The following is a 24,718-nucleotide window of genomic DNA, read 5'->3' as shown; positions in this document are numbered from 1 at the left end:
AGTTACCTTCGAAGAACGTTTGCAAAGGAGTTTGCATCTCTTCTAAGAAAAAAGGGCATGTAAATAATAATAATAATAATAATATTTCTGCAATTATTATAATCCTAGAAATAGAGATTATTAGTTGTTACCATGGTAGTAACGGGTAACGGATAGTAAGTTACATGGGTAGTTAGTTACCTTGGTAGTTCCTTCGAAGAATGTTTGCAAAGGCATCCCTTCTAAGAAAAAAGGGCATGTAAATAATAATAATAATAATAATAATAATAATAATAATATTTGTGCAATTATAATAATCGTAGAAATAGAGATAATTAGTAGTTACCTTGGAAGTAACGGGTAACGAGTTGTTAGTTACATGGGTAGTTAGTTACCTTGGTAGCTCCTTCGAAGAACGTTTGCAAAGGAGTTTGCATCCCTTCTAAGAAAAAAAGAGCATGTAAATAATAATAATAATAATAATAATAATAATAATAATAATAATTCTGCAATTATAATTGTAGAAATAGAGATAATTAGTAGTTACATTGGTAGTAACTGGTAACAGGTAGTTAGTTACCTTGGTAGTTCCTTCAAAGAATGTTTGCAAAGGAGTTTGCATCTCTTCTAAGACTAAAAGGCATGTAAATAATAATAATAATAATAATAATAATTATTATTATTATTATTGTATTTCTGCAATTATAATAATCGTAGGAATAGAGATAATTAGTTGTTACCATGGTAGTAACGGGTAACGGGTAGTTAGTTACCTTGGTAGTTCCTTCGAAGAACGTTTGCAAAGGAGTTTGCATCTCTTCTAAGAAAAAAGGGCATGTAAATAATAATAATAATAATAATAATATTTCTGCAATTATAATAATCGTAGAAATAGAGATAATTAGTAGTTACCTTGGTAGAAACGGGTAACAGGTAGTTAGTTACCTTGGTAGTTCGTTTGAAGAACGTTAGCAAAGGAGTTTGCATCCCTTCTAAGGAAAAGGAGTATGTAAATTATTATTATTATTATTATTATTATTATTATTATAAATTATTATATCTCTATTTCTACGATTATAGAAATAGAGATAATAATGATAATAATTATTATTATTATTATTATTATTATTACAACAACAACAATTCCTAGGTGACTCCAAAGATCTTGCAAAACTACAATCCTTGGAACTCCCATAGCAATTAAACTGGGATCAAGCTTCATTCATTCATTCATTCATTCATTCATTTTGCCTTCATCCCCTCTCCCCTCCTTCCCCCGCCTCCCTCCTCTTTCCCGAGGCATGCTGGGAAATGTAGTTCTGGAGGCCCAGAGAGCAGGAGGAGGAGCAACATGGACCCTGCGGTCTCGATCCGGGATTGCCGGGCTGAAGACTGCACTGAAGTCCTGCGTTTGATCCGGGTAAGAGTCGAACTACAAATCCCAGCCCCTGCAGCCTGAGACAACTGGAGTCTCCTCTTAGGACTACAAATCCCAGCGTCCCCTCACCCCCTCCCCAGCCTGCAAGAGCCAGACAGCAGAGACTGGATGGCCATCTATCAAGAGGGCTTGCATTATGCCTTCCTTTAGTGTTGGACTACAACTCCCACAATTCCTAATGCATTTACATCAGGTATGGGCAAACATGGGCCCTACAGGTGTTTTGGACTACAACTCCCACAATTCCTAATGCATTTACATCAGATAATAGCTAAATTGGGCACTCCAGGTGTTTTGGACTACAACTCCCACAATTCCTAATGCATTTACATCAGGTATGGGCCAACTTGGGATCCAGACAACAGAGACTGGATGACCATCTATCAAGAGGGCTTGCATTATGCCTTCCTTTAGTATTGGACTACAACTCCCACAATTCCTAATGCATGTACATCAGGAATGTGCAAACTTGAGCCCTCCAGGTGTTTTGGACTACAACCCCCACAATTCCTAATGCATTTACATCAGGTATGGGCAAACTTGGGCCCTCCACGTGTTTTGGACTACAACTCCCACAATTCCTAATGCATTTATATTAAGTATGGGCAAACTTGGGCCCTCCAGGTGTTTTGGACTACAACTCCCATAATTCCTAATGCATTTACATCAGGTATGGGCCAACTTGGGTCCTCCAGGTGTTTTGGACTACAAGTCCCACAATTCCTAATGCATTTAACATCAGGTATGGGCCAACTTGGGCCCTCCAGGTGTTTTGGACTACAACTCCCACAATTCCTAATGCATTTACATCAGGTATGGGCAAACATGGGCCCTCCAGGTGTTTTGGACTACAACTCCCACAATTCCTAATGCATTTACATCAGGTATGGGCCAACTTGGGCCCTCCAGGTGTTTTGGACTACAACTCTCACAATTCCTAACAGCCTACTGGCTGTTAGGAATTGTGGGAGTTGTAGTCCAAAACACCTGGAGGGCCGAAATTTGCCCATGTCTGATTTGCATAGTTTCGACTTGCATTGTTTACTGTGAGACGCCTAAAATAAGGAGAAAGTTGAGATCAAAATAATAGATCAATAATAAATAATAATAAATCAATAATATTTCATAATCTCCTTTCTTTTCTTGCAATGTCTTTATTTGCAAATGTTCATTTATCCTCCCAACCACAACCAATTGGAATATTTTTGCATTTATGTAAATATATATATATATATATATATATATAGGGATGCACTTGGCTTTGGGGGGGTCTTTATTTCCCTCATATTCTCCTGCATATAAATCTGGAAATGGAAGATAACAGCATTTTGTTCCACTAAATCTGCTGATTTTTTATAGGTCTTGAGGCTATATATATATATATATATATATATATTATTTTTTGATGGCAGCCTGGAATTTGCAAATATCTCACGTATTGCTTTTCCTGCATTTAAAGGCCTGGTTTGACCCCGGGATTTGCATTTATTTTTCGCTTCGAAAAATAAATGCAAATGTGTGCCAAGTTTGCTGCAATTCTATCGTTGGTGGGGTTCGGAATGCTCTTTGTTTGCAGGTGAACTATAAATCCCAGCAACTACAATTCCCAAATGTTAAGGTCTATTTTCCCCAAACTCCACCAGTGTTCACATTTGGGCGTACTGGGTATTTGTACCAAGTTTGGTCCAACTCCATCATTGTTTGAGTCCACAGTGCTCTCTGGATGTAGGTGAACTACAATTCCCAAACTCAAGGTCAATGTCCACCAAAACCTTCCAGTACTTTCTTCAGTTCATGGGAGTTCTGTGTGCCAAGTTTGGTTCAATTCCATCCTTGTTGGAGTTCAGAATACTCTTTGATTGTAGGTGAACTATAAATCCCATCAACTACAATTCCCAATTGTTGAGGTCTATTTTCCCCAAACTCCACCTGTGTTCACGGTTGGGCATATTGAGTATTTGTGATAAATTTGATCTAAATCCATCATTGTTTGAGTCCACAGTCCTCTCTGGATGTAGGTGAACTACAATTCCCAAACTCAAGGTCAATGCCCACCAAACCCTTCCAGTATTTTCTGTTGGTCATGGGAGTTCTGTGTGCCAAGTTTGGTTCAATTCCATCCTTGCTGGAGTTCAGAATGCTCTTTGATTGTAGGTGAACTATAAATCCCAGCAACTACAATTCCCAATTGTTGAGGTCTATTTTCCCCAAACTCCACCAGTGTTCACATTTGGGCATATTGAGTATTCGTGCCAAGTTTGGTCCAAATCCATAATTGTTTGAGTCCAGAGTGCTCTCTGGATGTAGGTGAACTACAACTCCAAAACTCAAGGTCAACGCCCACCAAACCCTTCTAGTATTTTCTGTTGGTAATGGGAGTTCTGTGTGCCAAGTTTGGTTCAATTCCATCCTTGTTGGAGTTCAGAATACTCTTTGATTGCAGGTGAACTATAAATCCCATCAACTACAATTCCCAATTGTTGAGGTCTATTTTCCCCAAACTCTACCAGTGTTCACATTTGGGCGTATTGGTTATTCGTGCCAAGTTTGGTCCAGATCCATCATTGTTTGAGTCCACAGTCCTCTCTGGATGTAGGTGAACTACAACTCCCAAATTCAAGGTCAAAGCCCACCAAAACCTTCTAGTATTTTCTTTGGTTCATGGGAGTTCTGTGTGCCAAGTTTGGTTCAATTCCATCCTTGCTGGAGTTCAGAATACTCTTTGAGTGTAGGTGAACTATAAATCCCAGCAGCTACAACTCCCAAATGACAAAATCAATCATCCCTCCAACCCACACCAGTATTCAAAATTGGGCGTATTGGGTATTTGTGCCAAATGTGGTCCAGTGAATGTAAATACATCCTGCAGATCAGATGTTTACATTACAATTCATAACAGTAGCAAAATGACAGTTGTGAAGTTGCAACGAAAATAATGTTATGGTTGTGGGACACCACAACATGAGGAACTGCATTAAGGGGTTGCGGCATTAGGAAGGTTTAGAAACACTGCTCTATGCTATGGAATCATGGGAGATGTAGTTAGTGCTTGTGAAACTACAACTCCCAGGATTCCGTAGTATTTAGCTACAGAAGTGGTGTCAAACCGGATTAATTCCATAGTGTAGATGCACCTTCTGTTGATGGTTTATCTTTTACATTTCAGGAACTGGCAGAATATGAGAAAGTACCTGAGCAGGTGAAAATCAGCGATCAAGGTGAGTTAAGCTGCAAGGTGAGGCAGGTGAGGTATTATCATTGTTATGAGCCCCTGGTGGCACCCTAATCCTAACCTTTGTGCCAGCAGGGCTGCTTACCGAAAGGTCAAGAGTTTCAATCCAGGTAGCGGGGTGAGCTCCTATCTGTCAGCTCCAGCTTCTCATGCGGGGACATGAGATATTATGATTTTATGAGCCCCTGGTGGCGCCCTGACCCTAACCTTTGTGCCAGCAGGGCTGCTGACCGAAAGGTAAGCGGTTTGAATCCGGGCAGCAGGGTGAGCTCCTGTCTGTCAGCTCCAGCTTCTCATGTGGGGACATGAGATATTATCATTGTTATGAGCCCCCAGTGGCACCCTAACCCTAATCTTTGTTCCAGCAGGACTGCTGACCGAAAGGTCGGCGGTTTGAATCCGGGCAGCGGGGTGAGCTCCTGTCTGTCAGCTCCAGCTTCTCATGCGGAGACATGAGAGGCGCCTCTCACACGATGGTAAAAACCTGAGCAATGTCCTTGCAGATGGCCAATTCTCTCATACCAGAAGCAACTTGCAGTTTCTCAAGTCACTCCTGACACAGAAAAATAATCCTTCCATCCATCCATCCATCTTTTGCTCTCTTTCAGGGCTTTTCCAAGACGGATTCGGACAGGACCCGTTCTACAAATGCTTGGTGGCCGAAGTCCCCCCAGAACGCCGAAGTAAAGGAGGTGAGTGAGAATAAATTGCTTGTTGGGGCTCAGCAAGAAGATGCTGGGGATGATGGGGATTCTGCCTTGGAGGATGAGGGGAATGGTGGATTTTTCACCGAGTCTCTGTGTGCGGTCAGGCTGAAACACAGACAGAAATGCAGGCCATCGGTCAGAGAGAAGGGCCGACAGCTGCAGAAGAGATACAAGATGTTTGGGGTTCCGTTTGTCTTGAGAATTGTTGCGATCCAGAGCAGGAAACGAGGCCCTAAGATAACAATCCACCACACTCGACTGTGAAAAAACAATCCTTTTTTATTGAAGAAAAATGGTTAAAAAATAAAGGAAAGATGCAAAGTCAAAAGCCACAGCAAAATCAGCAAACATGAATTTCCATGAACAAGATCAAAACCCAAAGCCACACTGTAAAATACTGGAACCTGTTAGCAATCCACTAACCGTACTTGGTGTCCTAGAAATCTTTCAAGACAATGACCAGGGAAACCGGGAGAACTGCCAAGGTCTTCATCAATCTAAAACGATGCCTGAACTGAGAAAGTCAGCCCGGCGGAAGGCACTTAAAGCCGAGGAATTGGTTTCGTGAAACGCCTCTCTGCTTTGAGGCCGTTGTTTGTATTTCTTTTAATCGGGAAGACCTTCGCAAGCTGAGTGATTTACTCCTGTCTTGCCAGATCTGGCCCCTTCTATTCTCATTAAGGTTCCCAGGTGCAGAAGGGAGTGAAAGGTCATGGCTTCCCTCTGAAACATTCTCATGAACACTGGTACTTTCATTTTCCAAATCTACAGAAGTTTCTTCCTCACTAATTTCAGGAGCATTGACATCAAGAAGTACATTTTCATTAGCATCAGTAAATATATTTTCATTAGCATAGAATCATAGAATCATAGAATCAAAGAGTTGGAAGAGACCTCCTGGGCCATCCAGTCCAACCCCATTCTGCCAAGAAGCAGGAATATTGCATTCAAATCACCCCTGACAGATGGCCATCCAGCCTCTGCTTAAAAGCTTCCAAAGAAGGAGCCTCCACCACACTCCGGGGCAGAGAGTTCCACTGCTGAACGGCTCTCACAGTCAGGAAGTTCTTCCTCATGTTCAGATGGAATCTCCTCTCTTGTAGTTTGAAGCCATTGTTCCGCGTCCTAGTTTCCAAGGAAGCAGAATACAAGCTTGCTCCCTCCTCCTCCCTGTGGCTTCCTCTCACATATTTATACATGGCTATCATATCTCCTCTCAGCCTTCTCTTCTTCAGGCTAAACATGCCCAGTTCCCTAAGCCGCTCCTCATAGGGCTTGTTCTCCAGACCCTTGATCATTTTAGCATCAGGAGGAACAAACAGAGAATCAGGTTCAAGTTCAAACTCAGGCTGAACCCCAACAAGAATCAGCCTTCACGGCCTTCTCTGCCTTCAGAGGATGGGGAGTTGTCCCATGATACGAGATTAGGTCTCTGCTCAGAGAGAGCAAAAGAAACATTCATGTGAAGGTCAGGAAGACTCTGAGAAACAGTCCTTGAAACCCAGGCGCAGAAGGAATGACCTCATGGCTTCTTGGTCAGGTTTGAGCTTAATAATAAAATAAATAAACTTTATTTACACCCCGCCACCATTTTTTTAATTTTTAAACGATTACATTTGGCCCGGCCATAGCTTTGTAAATCCTTGTGTGTTACTGTTTATTGGTTATTGTTTATATGTGATTTATATTAATTGTATTGTATTTATTGTTTTTGTTTATTGCTTTTTGTTTTTAGTGATGTGTTGTTGGGCTTGGCCTCATGTAAGCTGCTCCGAGTCCCCTTTGGGGAGATGGTGGCAGGGTATAAATAAAGTTTATTTATTATTATTATTATTATTATTATTATTTGAAAAACAACAACATGAGTCCACAGCAGACACTCTGCTGGCTGTTGAATTGGATCACACGTCAGACACTTCCCAAGTGTGTAAGGCTGTGTGATGTATCGGTAAATAATGTGTGCAGATCCCAGTAAGGTGGCCTTTTGCAGCTGGCAGATGGTAATTTTGTCAGCGCCGATTGTGCTTAAGTGCAAGCCAAGGTCTTTAGGCACTGCACCCAGTGTGCCGATCACCACTGGGACCATCTTTACTTTATTATTTACTGGTTTGTGCCAGAATCTTTGCAGTATTATTATTATTACTAATATCCTGTATTCCAACATTTTTTTTTTCTGTTCTTGAGTTCGGAGTAGAGCAACTGCATTGGGAAACGGTGCTCGGGCATCTGGACAATGTGGCCGGTCCAGCAGAGTTGATGGTGGAGGACCATTGCTTCAATGCTGGTGGTCTTTGCTTCTTCCAGCACGCTGACATTTGTCCACTTGTCTTCCCAAGAGATTTGCAGGAGGCAAAGCTGATGGAATCATTCCAGGAGCTGCATGTGACATCTGTAGACAGTCCACGTTTCACAGGCATATAGCAGGATTGGGAGGACAGTAGCTTTATAAACAAGCACCTTGCTCTCCCTATGGATGTCCCAGTCCTCAAACACTCTCTGCTTCATTCGGAAGAATGCTCCACTCGCAGAGCTCAGGCGGTGTTGTATTTCAGTGTCGATGTTGACGTCTGTAGACAGTCCATGTCTCACAGGCATATAGCAGGATTGGGAGGACAGTAGCTTTATAAACAAGCACCTTGCTCTCCCTATGGAAGTCCCAGTCCTCAAACACTCTCTGCTTCATTCGGAGGAATGCTGCACTCACAGAGCTCAGGCGGTGTTGTATTTCAGTGTCGATGTTGATGTCTGTAGACAGTCCATGTCTCGCAGGGTTGGGAGGACAATAGCCTTATAAACAAGTACCTTGGTCTCCCTACGGATGTCCCGGTCCTCAAACACTCTCTGCTTCATTTGGAAGAAGGCTGCACTCGCAGAGCTCAGGCGGTGTTGTATTTCAGTGTCGATGTTGACGTCTGTAGACAGTCCATGTCTCGCAGGCGTAGAGCAGGGTTGGGAGGACAATAGCTTTATAAACAACCCCCTTGGTCTCCCTACAGATGTCTCGGTCCTCAAACACTCTCTGCTTCATTCGGAAGAATGCTGCACTCGCAGAGCCCAGGCAGTATTGTATTTCAGTGTCGATGTTGACGTCTGTAGACAGTCCATGTCTCGCAGGGTTGGGAGGACAATAGCCTTATAAACAAGTACCTTGGTCTCCCTACGGATGTCCCGGTCCTCAAACACTCTCTGCTTCATTCGGAAGAAGGCTGCACTCACAGAGCTCAGGCGGTGTTGTATTTCAGTGTTGATGTTGACGTCTGTAGACAGTCCACGTTTCGCAGGCATATAGCAGGGTTGGGAGGACAATAGCCTTATAAACAAGCACCTTGGTCTCCCTACGGATGTCCCGTTCCTCAAACACTCTGTGCTTCATTCGGAAGAATGCTGCACTCGCAGAGCTCAGGCGGTGTTGTATTTCGTTGTCGATGTTGACTTTGGCGGAGAGGTGGCTGCCAGGGGAGTGGAAATGGTCAACATTTTCTAATGTTACACCATTCAGCTGTATCTCTGGCATTGGAGAGGGATTGGCTGGTAACTGCTGGAAGAGCACTTTGGTTTTCTCGATGTTCAATGACAGGCCGAGCTTCCCCTTTTGGGTATGCTTTTGGTAAACAAACTGTAGTTAGCTACTTCTGGACTCTGTGTGGTGTCGGGTGAAAAGGCTTTCCACGGCTAGAGTGCAAAAATACCATATACTTCGAGCTAATCCAGTTATCATTTGCTCCGGATTGGTACCCATGATAGCAGCAAGACTGGTTCTAATCCCAATGGAATATCTTTTCCTTCTGTCGCTTCTTTCTAGGTCACACCATTGTCGGTTACGCCCTGTATTTCTTCACTTACAGCACCTGGAAAGGACGGAACATCTATATGGAAGACCTCTATGTGATGCCAGAATTTCGGGGTATATATGCTGCTCTGGCCAGAGTGAAGAGAGAGCGGGACAGGAGACAGTTCCATCTTGTCTCCTGTGCTTTACATATAATATAATATAATATAATATAATATAATATAATATAATATAATATAATATAATATACATATACATATACATATACATATACATATACATATAATATAATATACATATAATATTTATAATATTATAATGTAATACAATATAATATTACTAATAATACAATACTATAATGCAGTGTTTCTCAACCTGGGGGTCGGGACCCCTGAGGGGGTCGCAAAGGGGTGTCAGAGGGGTCGCCAAAGACCATCAGAAAACACAGTATTTTTTGTTGGTCATGGGGGTTCTGTGTGGGAAGTTTGGCCCAATTCTATCATTGGTGGGGTTCAGAACGCTCCTTGATTGTAGGTGAACTATAAATCCCAGTATCTACAACTTCCAAATGTCAAAGTCTATTTTCCCCAAACCACATCAGTGTTCACATTTGGGCATATTGAGTATCCATGCAAAGTTTGGTCCAGATCCATCATTGTTTGAGCCCACAGTACTCTCTGGATGTAGGCGAACTACAACTCCCAAACTCAAGGTCAGTGCCCACCAAACCCTTCCAGTATTTTCTGTTGATCACGGGAGTTCTCTGTACCAACTTTGGTTCAATTCCATTGTTGGTGGGGTTCAGAATGCTCTTTGTTACATGTTAACTATAAATCCCAGCAACTACAACTCCCAAATGACAGAAGCAATTTCCCCGCCAACCCCACCAGTATTCAGATTTGGGCATACCGGGTATTTGTACCAAATTTGCTCCAGTGAATGAAAATACATCCTGCAGATCATTATTTACATGGCGATTCATAATGTTAGGGTTATGGTTGGGGGTCACCACAACATGAGGAACTGTATTAAGGGGTCGCGGCATTAGGAAGGTTGAGAACCACTGCTATAATGTATTGTCGAAGGCTTTCATGGCCGGAATCACTGGGTTGTTGTAGGTTTTTTCAGGCTATATGGCCATGATCTAGAGGCATTCTCTCCTGACGTTTCGCCTGCATCTATGGCAAGCATCCTCAAAGGTATTATAATTATATATTATATATTTTATAATATATAATTTTATATTTTATAATATATATATATATATTATTTTATAATATATAATATATACAATATTATAATTATAATTATATATTTTATATTACATGTAATATTATTAATAATATTACAATATAATAGTATAGTACAATATAGTAATATATAATACTGATATTGTACTATGCTAATAATATAATATATTGTATGTATATACCTATAATATTTATAATATAATGTAATACAATATAATATTACTAATAATATAATATTATAATTATAATTATATATTACATGTAATATTATTAATAATATTACAATGTAATGGTATAGTACAATATAGTAATATATAATATTGATATTGTACTATGTGAATAATATATATATATATATATATATATAATATTTATAATATTATAATGTAATACAATATAATATTACTACTAATAATACAATATTATAATTAGATATTTTATATTACATGTAATATTACTAATAATATTATAATGGTATAGTACAATATAGTAATATATCATATTGATATTATACTATGCTAATAATATATATATAATGTATATACATATAATATTTATAATATTTATAATATTATAATGTAATACAATATAATATTACTAATAATAATACAATATTATAATTATATATATTTATATTAAATGTAATATTACTAATAATATTACAATATAATTATATAGTACAATATTGTAATATATAATACTGATATTGTACTATGCTAATAATATAATATATTGTATGTATATATATCTTGTAAGCTTCTCTGAGTCGCCTTCAGGGTGAGAAGGGCGGCATATAAATGTTGTAAAGAAATAAATTATATATATATATATATACACACACACACACACACACATCGTATATATAAATTTACAATTGGGGAGAATATAGCAATATTAAAATGAGAGAAATACATCACCAGGAATGTAATAAACTGGGAATGCAGCCGGGAGACAAATGTTGGTATGTTGTTGTTGTTGTTGTTGTTGTTGTTGTTGTTGTTGTTATGTTTATTGATACCCCGCTTTTTTCTCTCCACAAGAAGATGCAGAGTGGCTCACATTAAAAGCATTATCATTCCAATTTAAATTCTACATATATACAAACCTTAAAACAGAATTAATTATTTTATTTGCCCCTATCCGGTCCAAGCCAAGGAAAACAAACCTCCATATGCAATTGCATGAACATTAAAATTAAATAGAGTCAATTGCAATGGAGCAAAGGCTTCTAGGAAAATATTCCAAAATCTGAAATATTTTTTGTCTTTTTCTCTTTTTGCAGGAAAAGGAATTGGGAAGAGGCTGATGCGGACGGTTGCTGAGGTGACTCCACGCTCCCCGTCCTTTTGGCACTTGCAAAACTACAGATCCCAGGATTCCATTGCATTGAGCCATGGAAGATGAAATGGTGTCAAACTGCATTAATTCTACAGTGTGTAGATGCATGCTAGGATACAAACTAAACTAAGGCATGAAAATTACGAGGTTAAGAGATGCCACCTAAACATTAGGAAGACCTTTTTGAAAGTGGGTTGTTGTAGGTTTTTTCGGGCTATATGGCCATGTTCTAGAGGCATTTTCTCCTGACGTTTCGCCTGCATCTATGGCAAACATCCTCAGAGGTAATGAGGTCTGTTGGAACTAGGAAAATGGGTTTATATATCTGTGGAATGACCAGGGTGGGACAAAGGACTCTTGTCTGCTGGAGCTAGGGGTGAATGTTTCAACTGACCACCTTGATTAGCATATAATGGCCTGACAGTGCATGGAGCAAACTTTTGTTGAGAGGTGATTAGATGTCAGACTACCATGTCAGACTACACAAAGAAGCCATTGAAATACACAAGCATGTGGACAATTTCAACAGACAGGATGAAACCATGTAAATGAACAAAAGTTTGCTCCAGGCACTGTCAGGCCATTATATGCTAATCAAGGTGGTCATTCACACTTAGCTCCAGCAGACAAGAGTCCTTTGTCCCACCCTGGTCATTCCACAGATATATAAACCCTTTTTCCTAGTTCCAACAGACCTCACTACCTCTGGGGTGCTTGCCATAGATGCAGGAGAAACGTCAGGAGAGAATGCCTCTAGACCATGGCCATATAGCCCGAAAAAACCTACAACAACCCAGTGATTCCGGTCATGAAAGCCTTTGACAATACCTTTTTGAAATGTAGGAGCTGTTCAGCAGTGTGATATGGACTTATTTGGAAGATAGAGAACTAATACTCTTTGGAAAGACCTTTAAACAGAGTTTGAGTTGATATCTTTCGGAAGCGTTTTAGTTGTGTCTTTCTGTCTGGCAGAACAGGCTTGGACTAGATGACCTTTGGGGAACCCCCCATAGTGGATTATGGACTTCCTTGGAAGAGAGTGATCTTCCCTTCTTTGAAGGTCTTTAAACGCAAGTTGGATGAATATCTTCCAGGACTGATCTTCTTGTGTTTTCCTGCATGGCATAAAGATGTAGGACTAGATGACCTTTTGGTACCCCTTTGACCTCTAGTGGATTATGGGCTGTCTTAGATGGTGGTGGGCTCTTCTTCTTTGGAGGTCTTTTGATGTCACATCTTTGGGAGTGCTTGGGCTGTGGATTCCTGCACAGCAGAAAGGGGTTGGACTAGATGACCTCTGGGGGAATCCTTAGTGGATTATGAACTTCCTTGCTAGAGAGTGAACTCCCCAAACATAGGTTGGATGGACATCTTCCAGGACTGCTTTTCTTGTGTTTTTTTGTGTATGGTTTATATCTTACAGAAGCATTTTAGTTGTGTCATTCTGCATGACAGAACAGTGTTGGACTAGATAACCTTTGGGGAACCTCCCATACTGGAATATGAACTTCCTTGGGAGAGAGTGAACTTTCCAAATACAGGTTGGATGGACATCTTAGACATGGCAGAACAGGGTAGGACTAGGTGACCTTTGGGTACCCCTTTGACCTCTAGTGGATTATGGGTTGTCTTAGATGGTGGTGGGCTCTTCTTCTTTGGAGGTCTTTTGATGGAGCATCTTTTTTGGAGTGCTTGGGTTGTGGATTCCTGCACGGCAGAAAGGGGTTGGACTAGATAACCCCTGGGGACCCTTTCGTAAATGTAGTTGAATATTGGCTGCCTCAGAGGTTGGTGGGCTCTCCTTCTTTGGAAGTCTTGAAACAGAGTTTGGTTGGCACCTTATGGACATGTTTGCATGAGGTTTTCCTACACGACAGAAAGAGGTTGGACTAGATGACCTTTGGGATCCCTTTCTACTCTAGTGCATTGGAAGATAGTCTCCAAACCTTTGGAGATCTTCCAATGGAGGTTGGATGGGCACCTTTTGGGAGTGCTTGGGTTGTGGATTCCTACCTGGCAGAATGGGTTTGGACTAGTTGACCTTTGGGATCCTTTCCAACTCTAATCATTGGAAGATAGTAGTCACTAAATCTTTTGAGATCTTCCAATGGAGGTTGGATGGTCACCTCTTGGGAGTGCTTGGGTTGTGGATTCCTACCTGGCAGAATGAGGTTGGACTCGGTGACCTTTGGGATCTCTTCCAACTCTAGTTATTGGAAGATAGTCACTAAATTTTTGGAGATCTTCCAATGGAAGTTGGACGGGCACCTTTTGGGAGTGCTTGGGTTGTGGATTCCTACCTGGCAGAATGGGGTTGGACTAGGTGACCTTTGGGATCCCTTCCAGCTTTAGTGCATTGGAAAATGGTAGTCACCAAATCTTCGGAGGTCTTCCAACTGTGGTTGGATGGTCACCTCTTGGGAGTGCTTGGGTTGTGGATTCCTACCTAGCAGAATGGGGTTGGACTAGGTGACTTTTGGGATCTCTTCCAATTCCAGTGCATTGGAAGATGGTAGTCACCAAATCTTTGGAGATCTTCCAACGGAGGTTGGATGGTCATCTCTTGGGAGTGCTTGGGTTGTGGATTCCTACCTGGCAGAAGGGGGTTGGACTAGTTGAATTTTGGGATCCCTTCCAACTGTAGTCATTGGAAGATAGTAACTAAACCTTTGGAGATCTTCCAATGGAGGTTGGATGGTCACCTCTTGGGAGTGCTTGGGTTGTGGATGCCTACCTGGCAGATGGGGTTGGACTAGGTGACCTTTGGGATCCCTTCCAACTCTTGTCATTGGAAGATAGTCACTAAATCTTTGGAGATCTTCCAACGGAGTTTGGATAGTCACCTCTTTTTTTTTTTTTTATTATAAATTTTATTGGATATAAAAGACAATACAATACAAATACAAATACGAATAGACAAGTGACAAATACATATATACATACAGAAGGAGACAAATAACAAATAACAAACATCGACAACATAAAGCATTAAAAATCAAGCCAGCAAATAGTGGCTGGACCTCCTCCCCCTCTACTGGCGATTTCCAAGGTTTTCCTTCTATTTCGCGGTCGATTTTCTTTCTAACCTAATAGTCTATTATTTTTTACACTTATACATACTTCTCATTCCGTATCAATGCAGTCCTATATCTTGAGCTATCCTAGTACACCTCTATCTATATAAATCCATTTTTTTCCATCTCTTACTTGTCCATTGCTCTATATTAGTATATATGCATATATAATAGTATTGTATCTCGTTTGCGTTCCTGATTTGTTATTTGTTCTTTAAGTATTTGTGTTTGTGAGTGGGGCGCGTATTCTATAGAGTATATTAATTGGATATATTAATTGGGCCTGAGAGGTTTTGCTTCCTTGTTTATTTCTAAGAGGCTTTTACTTTACATTTCCGTGTGTCTCAGACTCTCTGATGACCCTTTACTATGTTGTTCTTCTCTTTTGGCTTCAAGCTGAGACGAAAGGGGCCTACATTAGGCTACTTAAAAAAAAACTTTATCTTCCTTTCCCCTAACCAGATCTTGAATGGGGACCAGTTGGTGGTGGAGACCGGCAGGTTGCGTACAGAGGAGATTATCTGAGTTAGGTGGTCCATGTTCATTATTTCAACTGTCTTCTCGATCCACTCATCCTCCGATGGTATTTCTTTGGTCCTCCATACCCTTGCAAGCAGTATGCGGGCAGCAGTAATTAGATATATAAACAACTTATCGGTCTCTTTATCCCAGCTTTCCCCTGCCAGGCCCAATAGGAATGTCTCCGGTATGAGGGCGATGTTTCTTCTTAATATTTTTTGACAGTTTTCTTGGATTATTTTCCAGAAAGTTTTTACCTTCTTGCAGGACCACCACATATGTTTGTAGGTCCCCTCCTCTGTGCCGCACTTCCAGCATTTGTTACTTGTGGTCCTCGTAAATTTAGCAAGTTTAGAAGGTGTCAGGTACCACTGATGTACCATTTTTATCCAGTGTTCCTTTATATCGTAGGCGTATGAATAGTTCGTTTTTGTGTTCCAGATTACATTCCATTCTTCCAACGATATTGTTCTTCCAACCAGTCTTGCCCATTTAATCATGTACTCCTTTATTCGTTCTTCCTCCGTAAACCATTCGAGAAGTAACTTATATGCGTTTGTAATAAATTTTTTTGGTTTATCTATTAGTCTGTCCCATGCGGTTGAATTTTCCATGAAGCCTAGTTGTTTATCCTTCATGTAGAGCTCTTTTAATTGCCAATATTGTAACCAGGTGAGGTATTCATATTTCTCTTTTAGTTCATCTTGTGATTTCATTATTAATTCTTTTCCCCTCTTTGTTAGTATATCCTTGTATGTGGGCCACATCCTCCAACCTAGCTCTCTCCTTTGATTGGCTTCCAAATTGGATAGCCATAGTGGCGTTTTTGGGTACATCCTCATTTTGTATTGATCCCAGACCTTTAGGAGGGCAGCTCGTATAAAATGATTTCGGAAGTTCTTTTCTATCTTCGCTTTGTTGTTCCATAGGTAAGCGTGCCACCCGGTTCTTAAATCGTGGCCTTCTAATATTAGCAGTTTTATATTTCGTAGTGCTATCCAGTCCATGATCCAATCCAAACAACTGGCTTCGAAGTAAAGCCTCAAGTTGGGCAATCCTAGCCCGCCTCGTTTTCTTTCGTCGGATAAGTTGGTAAAGTTGATTCTGGGTTTTTTGTTGTTCCATACAAACTTTGCAATGTCCCTGTGCCAATCCGTGAATATTTGTTTCTTTCTGATTATCGGTAAGTTCTGGAACAAATGTAGCATTTTGGGGAGTATCTTGGATTTGACCACTGATATTCTGCCCAGTAGGGAGAGTTTCATGTGTTGCCACTCTTGTAGGTCTTTCTTGATCTCTCTCCATTTTGTTTCATAATTGTTTTTTAATAACTGAGAATTTTTCGCCGTGATGTATACTCCGAGGTACTTTATTTTTGTTGATAGTGGTAGACCAGTGAGTTCTGTCAGTGTCTTTTTCTTCCCTTCTGGAATATTTTTTGTTAGTATTACCGACTTAGATTTATTTATTTTCAAGCCCGAGACCTTGCCAAAATCTTCTATTTTTTCGATCCATAGATTGATGTTATTGAGAGGATCCTGTATTGTACAGATAAGGTCGTCCGCAAATGCCCTTAGTTTGAAGGTTTCTTTTTGTATCTTCACTCCTTCCAGTCTGGTGTCTTCCCTGATCTCATTTAATAGGATTTCGAGTGCCAAAATGAAAATTAGGGGCGAGAGAGGACAACCCTGTCTGGTGCCTTTCTCTATCGCCAGCCTTTCTGATTCAAGCCCATTTGCCCTGATGACTGCACATTGATCTACATAGATGGCGTTTATGGCGTTCATGAATTTGAATCCGATGTCCATTTCCTTCAGTATCGATTTGAAGAAGGTCCAGCTTAAATTATCAAACGCTTTTTCCGCGTCGACTGATAGAATCGCTAGCTCCTTCTCGTTATGGCTTTCGAAGTATTCAATGATGTCCAGGATGTTTCGAACATTATCTTTCATTTTTCTTTTTGGCAAAAACCCAGTTTGGTCTTCCTTAATCCATGTTACTAGGAATCCTTTCAGTCGTTCTGCTAGAATAGATGTGAAAATTTTATAGTCGCTATTTAATAGCGATATGGGTCTATAATTTCTTACACAGAGAGGGTCTGTACCTTCTTTGTGTATCAGTACAATGCTGGCCTCTTTCCAGGTTTTTGGCATGATCCCAGTTTGCAGGGTAGAGTTCATTATTGTTTTTAATTGTGGAATTATGATGTTTTTTAGATTTTTGTAATATAATGCGGGAAGACCGTCCGGGCCTGGCGCTTTCCCTGTGTTGAGTTTCTTTATTGCATCTTCTAGCTCTTCTGTTGTGATGTCTTTGTTTAAGATTTCTCTCTGTTGATCTGTTATTTTTGCTATTTTTTGTTTGCCCAGGTATGTATTGATTTTTTCCCTGCTAATCGGGTCTTTCTTATATAATTTTTTATAGAATTTATGAAACTGGGCCACTATCTCCTCATCTTTTGTGTAGTTCTTTTCTCCATCTGTGATTTGCAGAATGGTCTGTTTGCTTTTTTTCTTTTTAATTCTCTTGGAGAGCCATTTCCCGGGCTTATTAGCGTTTTGAAAATGGTCTTGTTTTAAAAAGACCAAATTTCTTGCCATTTGTTCCAGTTCCAGATGTTCTTTTTGTTTCCTCAGAATTTGCAGTTCTAGTTTGATTTTCTTATTCTTCGGGTGTTTTTTAAGTTTTCCCTCCAACTCCTCCATTTTTTCATTGATTTCTGTTTCCTTCTGTTTCTTTTGCTTGTATTTTCTGTTATTTTGCTGAATGAAGATGCCTCTCATGTAGGCTTTGCTGGTGTCCCAAATGGTATTTTTTCCCATGTTCTCGGTGTCATTTAATTTAAAAAATTCTGTTAGTATCTCCGTATTTTTCCTGGTGTCTTCTTCTGATCTTAATAGATTTTCATTTAATCTCCAGCTTTTCCTTCCTCTTTTGTGGTTTATGGTTAATTCTATTGGACAATGGTCCGAGAGGTAACGTGGTAGTATTTTTATCTTGTTGATCCTCCCCACTAATGTTTTTGTGGCCCACACCATATCTATACGGGTCCACCTTTTATGCCTATCTGAGAAGAACGTATAGTCTCTTCCGTTTTTATTATACGTTCTCCATACATCTTCTAGGCAGAAATCCTCTTTTAGCTTGAGTAAGTTGGCGGGTAGTTTCCCCCCTTTGTCCCTCTTTTTCTCGTTTTCTCTTGGACTTTTATCCATGATAGTGTCTAACACCCCGTTAAAATCCCCGGCAAGAATAAGTTCATCATACTCCTGATCTGATAGTAAACTTTTCAATTTATTCACAAATTTCTTTTTCGTTTTATTTGGTACATACACATTGCATATTAACAGTTTTAACCCATTTCTTTCTACGATAATTCCCACTATTCTGCCTTCTGGGTCTTTAAAGGCTTGCCTGGCTGTCAATGGTTCTTTTACATATGTCACTACACCTCTCTTTTTTTTTGAGGCCGTGGAAGTAAAGGTTTTGAAGCCTTTCTGGTTTAAATGTGCTATGTGTTTTTGGCAGATGTGTGTTTCTTGCAGTAGTATTATGTCATGGCTACCCTTTCTCAGATTGTTGAATACTTTCTTTCTCTTATTGGGAGAGTTTAAACCGTTTATGTTAATCGATATACATTTAAGGTTCCACTCCATTTTCTTTTCTGTCAGTGCTGTCCTCTGATTCTTCTGTTTCTTCTGCCTCCGGATCCCGTCCCTTCAGCTCTTTTACGTATGTTGTGCCTCCTGGAGATGTTAGTCTAGCTCTTTTTACTCCTTGTTTCTGTCCTTTCGCTGGGTATTTTTCTGTCTCTTTTTGTAATTTTTTAAAGAATTCTTGAGCTTTTTCTTCTGAGGTGAGCCATATTCGCTCTCCTTTGTATGTTGCCATTAATCCTTCGGTTTTTTCCCACCGGAATCTTATATTTAGTTGTTTTAACTTTTCTGTCAGGAATAGATATTTTTTCCTCTTTTGTAGGGTAGCTGGCGGGACTTCCTTCAAGATGATAACTTTTCTTCCTTTGTAGTGCTGTTGATGCTGATTATTCTGTTTGAGGATCCTGTCCCTAGTTGTTTTTCTGGTAAGATTTACTATTACATCCCTATCTGTTTTGTTTCTTTTTGCAAAGTTCGTCGATATTCGGTATACACGGTCAATTTGTTTCTCTATATCATCTTCCGGGCATTCCATTAATTTTGCTGTCAGTTCAATCACAATCTGTCTTATGTCCTCTTTTGGTTCTTCCACTATGTTTCTGTACCTGAGTTGGAATTCAAGTTCACTAGCATCGAGTTTCTCTTGCTGTCTCTCTAGCGATAGGCTTCTCCCGGACAGTTCCTCCAGTCTTTTTTCACATTGTTCCTGTCTTCCCGTCATTGCCTTATTTCCTTCTTTTAGTTCTTTCATCTCTTGTTGGAATACTTGTATTTCTTTCTTCATTACACTAAGTTCCTCTGTCATTTCTTTCCTCATTTTCTGTAACTCTTTTTGGTGCACATCCTGCTTCTCTGATAGCTTTTTTAGTTCTTCTTGGTGTGCATCCTGCTTTGCTGATACTCCTTGAATTTCTTTTAGTATTTCTTTCATAATGGATTCTTCAGAGATCGATGTTTTTTTAGTTAAACCTATTGATTGTTGCGTGAGGATTTTTTCTCCATCTTTGTCCCTGTCCTTATCTCCTTTATCTCCCTTATCTTTCTTGATTTTTGGTGTAGCCATCCTTGCTTCCTCTTGATTCCTTCGTTTGATCTTCTTTCTTGTATCTATTAGGTTATCTATATCCCAATAACTAAATATTTTGCTGCTTGATAAGTGTTTCTAGATTCCCGTGGTCAATCTATATGGAGTTCTATAATCTTTGATTCTTTTTCCCACTCTATCGCTCTTGAATTAATTTTTCAGCGAAGGGTAGTTAAAATACCATATTGCATATATAACAATTTCACAATCTAGCATTACAATGTGATAGTACAATAATACCATGAAAGAGACACAGAAAAATAGCTGTTATGGTTATTTTTAGGGGGGGGGGGGTGAGGCAGATGAATTAGTAATACTGTAATCTGCAAGAACTGTATTTGTATAAATCGCCAGTGGGTTTGCTAAAAGTAAATATTTCGGAGTTTCCTGTATCAGTCCTTGTTTAGTTCTATATCTCGGGATAGTTTTCCTAATCTTAAATCAATAATAACAATTTTCTTATCATAACGATCTTATTACATCTCCCTAACTACAGCAATTTGGAGGTGTATCCGTCACCATGGCCCGCACGCGCACAACGGACCACCAAGCGAAGCCCCGAAATAGAATAATACCCTTGTTGTATGTTCCTTGGGCTAGTCTTGGCAATTTTCGTAGCCTTATTGAGTCAATATTAGTTTTACAGTAACCACAACCCTTTTAGAACTCTATTAGGTCTATATTAGTTATACAATATCAGCAATCCTATTGCACTTCAACAACTAAGGGTACAGTAAATGCCATAAAAAAAAAACAGATCCACAAATACATTAATGTCATAGAAAACACATCACATGAGCGCCCTTTTCCCCTCCTCCCCTCCCTCCCTGGTCAGGCCTTGCAAGGTATTGCTTTTTTGTTTTTAATGTCTTTAGGGGTTATATGGGTGGTCTTAGGCTTGTTTTCAGTCTTCCCCCTTTTTTTGACCTTTATCATAGACCTATCCCAGTTGTTCCACTCTATTTTTAAGTCCTATTCGTGCTTTAGTTGTTTGTCTTTTCACTTACTCTTCCTGACCTTTCGTTCTCTTTCTTCCTCCCTTATTCCCTCCGTTACTTCTTCTTCTTTTCACCTCCTTTCTTCTCCTTTCTTCTTCTCCTTTCTTCTTCACCGCGGTGTTCAAAGCTCTCGCCGAGATCTCCGGAGATCTATGGATAGTCACCTCTTGGGAGTGCTTGGGTTGTGGATTCCTACCTGGCAGAATGAGGTTGCACTAGGTGGCCTTTGGGGGTCCCCTTTTGAGCTTATGGTTCTGGATTCCTGCAACCCACCCACCCTATTTCCTGGGTTTCTCCTTCCAGATTGGCTTGGAGAAGGGATGCACCCAGATGAAATTCAGCGTCCTGGACTGGAACCAGCCGGCCATCGACTTCTACCTGGGCGAAGGGGCCGTGGACCTGACCGCTGCCGAAGGGTGGCATGTCTTCCGCTTCGAGGCTGACGCCATGCAGCAACTTGCAAGTAAATAAACCTTTTTGGGGTTCAACAAATGCACCTTCTTCTAGGATCCTCTGCCACCCATCCAGATGCCCGGCACCTATGTGTAGTAATTTTAATAGGCACCCTACAATGGACACACTCTAGACCAGTGGTTCCCAACCAGTGGTCTGCAAGAACTAAAATACGGTCCGGCGTGAAACATTTAAATATATGTAAGGTCCTTTGACAGGCTCCCTGTTTTGGTCGAGGCTTTTGGACTTACCCATTATGGAAAATTAGAAATAAAAGGCATATTTAAAAATAAAACGCACTTGGAATTGCAGTTTGTGTCTAAGACACCTTAAAATAATGCACACCGCATAAAAGGAGAGTGCTACGTGGAAGGAAGAGGAAATAGGGGAAACTCAGACACTCTTAAAGTGACATGGTACCTCTTAAAATGACCTCCAAAGTCCAGAAGTCTGGTTTGGTTTTGTTTGTTTGTTGTTGTTTTTTTGTTTTGTTTTGTTTTTTTTTCGTGTCGGGAGCAACTTGAGAAACTGCAAGTCGCTTCTGGTGTGAGAGAATTGGCCGTCTGCAAGGACGTTGCCCAGGGGACATTGCTCAGATGTTTTGATGTTTTACCATCCTAGTGGGAATCATAGAATCATAGAATCATAGAATCAAAGAGTTGGAAGAGACCTCCTGGGCCACCCAGTCCTACCCACTCTGCCAAGAAGCAGGAATATTACATTCAAATCACCCCTGACAGATGGCCATCCAGCCTCTGTTTAAAAGCTTCCAAAGAAGGAGCCTCCACCACACTCCGGGGCAGAGAGTTCCACTGCTGAACGGCTCTCACAGTCAGGAAGTTCTTCCTCATGTTCAGATGGAATCTCCTCTCTTGTAGTTTGAAGCCATTGTTCCGCATCCTAGTCTCCATGGAAGCAGAAAGGAAGCTTGCTCCCTCCTCCTCCCTGTGGCTTCCTCTCACATATTTATACATGGCTATCATACCTCCTCTCAGCCTTCTCTTCTTCAGACTAAACATGCCCAGCTCCTTAAGCCGCTCCTCATAGGGCTTGTTCTCCAGACCCTTGATCATTTTAGTCACTCTCCTCTGGACACATTCCAGCTTGTCAATATCTCTCTTGAATTGTGGTGCCCAGAACTGGACACAATATTCCAGATGTGGTCGAACCAAAGCAGAATAGAGCATGGGTAGCATTACTTCCTTAGATCTAGACACTATGCTCCTATTGATGCAGGCCAAAGTCCCATTGGCTTTTTTTGCTGCCACATCATATTGTTGGCTCATGTTTAACTTGTTGTCCACGAGGACTCCAAGATCTTTTTCACATGTACTGCTCTCGAGCCAGGCGTCCCCCATTCTGTATCTTTGCATTTCGTTTTTCCTGCCAAAGTGGAGTATCTTGCATTTGTCACTGTTGAACTTCATTTTGTTAGTTTTGGCCCACCTCTCTAATCTGTCAAGATGGTTTTGAATCCTGCTCCTGTCCTCTGGAGTATTGGCTATCCCTCCCAGTTTGGGAGCTTCTTTCATGTCCCCACATGGGCAGCTGGAGCTGACAGAGGGAGCTCATCCCCACTCTCCTCAGTTTCGAACCTCTGACTTGTCGGTCTTCAGTCCTGCCGGCACAAGGGTTTAACCCATTGCACCACTGGGGTCTCCAGAATTGACTTGGAGGTACAGACCCAGATAGGACGGACTTAAGGGAGGTATGTCTTCCCCGTGGGAAATTGTGACTAATGGACTCTTTCCTACCACTTCTTTTTCCCCAGTGCCTTTAGCTCTTTTCCATTTTCTTTTTTACTTTTTCTCGGTCTTTGTATTTCCCTTCCCCATGTGAAGAGTGCCATTGTTATTGGGTTGCTATAAGTTTTTCGAGCTGTGTGGTCATTTTCCAGTAGCATTCCTTCCTGACGTTTCGCCAGCATCTGTGGCAAGCAACCTCAGAGGTTTGTGTCAGAAATATTAAACATTATTAAACTGAGGCAAACTAACACTGAGGCCTACTCACACTGAGGCTTACTCATGCTGAGGCCTACTAACACACTGAGGCCCTTCTTCCACAGAGACCCCTCACAGTCTGAGACTACTAAGTTACAGGCACACCTGTAACTTAGTAGCATTCCTTCCTGACGTTTCGCCAGGATCTGTGGCAAGCAACCTTAGAGGTTTGTGTCAGAAATATTAAACATTATTAAACTGAGGCAAACTAACACTGAGGCCTACTCACACTGAGACTTACTCATGCTGAGGCCTACTAACACACTGAGGCCCTTCTTCCACAGACACCCCTCACAGTCTGAGACTACTAAGTTACAGGCACACCTGCTGTGTGGTCATTTTCCAGTAGCATTCCTTCCTGACGTTTCGCCAGGATCTGTGGCAAGCAACCTTAGAGGTTTGTGTCAGAAATATTAAACATTATTAAACTGAGGCAAACTAACACTGAGGCCTACTCACACTGAGGCTTACTCATGCTGAGGCCTACTAACACACTGAGGCCCTTCTTCCACAAAAACCCCTCATAGTCTACTAAATTACAGACACACCTGCTTATATTGAACTGCAGCTTTTGCTGAGTCTTGGCATCCATTCAACCCTTTCAGTGCTTGACTCACATTTTGGTAATTAAAAATACCTAGTTCAGAAATATTAAAAACTATATATTTCTTAATTCCAAAGCTGCAGTTCAATATAAGCAGGTGTGCCTGTGATTTAGTAGTCTCAATCCGAGGGAGGTCTCTGTGGAAGAAGGGCCTCAGTGTGTTAGTAGGCCTCAGTATGAGTAGGCCTCAGTGTTAGTTCGCTTCAGTGTGAGGTAGGCCTCAGTGTGAGGTAGGCCTCAGTATGAGAATGCTGCATTGTGAGAGGAAGCTCCACTGTGAAGGCTGCTGTGTGTAAAAAGCCACTGTGTGAAGCTCCTGTGTAACTTCAGTGTGAGAGGAGGAGAGGTCTCTGTGGAAGAAGGGCCTCAGTATGTTAAGAGCCTCAGTATGAGTAGGCCTCAGTGTTAGTTCGCTTCAGTGGGAGAAAGGCCTCAGTGTGAGGTAGACCTCAGTATGAGAATGCTACAGTGTGAGAGGAAGCTCCACTGTGCGGGCTGCTGTGTGTAAAGAGATACTGTGTGAAACTCCTGTGTAACTTCAGTGTGAGAGGAAGAGAGGTCTCTGTGGAAGAAGGGCCTCAGTGTGTTAGTAGGAC

At 40.9% G+C, this 24,718-nt stretch overlaps 1 protein-coding gene across 1 annotated transcript; it reads left to right on the top strand.

The window, feature by feature from the left end:
* Positions 1–1,286: 1,286 nt before the first annotated feature.
* Positions 1,287–21,813, top strand: LOC132777554 (thialysine N-epsilon-acetyltransferase-like). Its single transcript, XM_067469678.1, has 6 exons — positions 1,287–1,399; positions 4,584–4,635; positions 5,258–5,341; positions 9,159–9,260; positions 11,679–11,719; positions 21,369–21,813. The coding sequence occupies exons 1-6, from the start codon at positions 1,331–1,333 to the stop codon at positions 21,534–21,536; spliced, it is 516 nt and encodes a 171-aa protein (XP_067325779.1). The 5' UTR covers positions 1,287–1,330; the 3' UTR covers positions 21,537–21,813.
* The last annotated feature ends 2,905 nt before the right edge of the window (positions 21,814–24,718 follow it).

Source organism: Anolis sagrei, chromosome 6 (assembly GCF_037176765.1).
Source record: "Anolis sagrei isolate rAnoSag1 chromosome 6, rAnoSag1.mat, whole genome shotgun sequence".
Lineage (NCBI taxonomy): Eukaryota > Metazoa > Chordata > Lepidosauria > Squamata > Dactyloidae > Anolis > Anolis sagrei.
Note: the sequence above shows the minus strand (reverse complement) of the source record. Positions and strands in the feature narration are given on the sequence as shown.

Coding starts and splice junctions, on each gene's coding strand:
- LOC132777554 (XM_067469678.1), top strand. CDS start 1,331: ATGGACCCTGCGGTCTCGATCCGGGATTGCCGGGCTGAAGACTGCACT. Junction 4,636..5,257: donor GGTGAAAATCAGCGATCAAG/GTGAGTTAAGCT, acceptor GCTCTCTTTCAG/GGCTTTTCCAAGACGGATTC. Junction 9,261..11,678: donor TGTGATGCCAGAATTTCGGG/GTATATATGCTG, acceptor CTCTTTTTGCAG/GAAAAGGAATTGGGAAGAGG.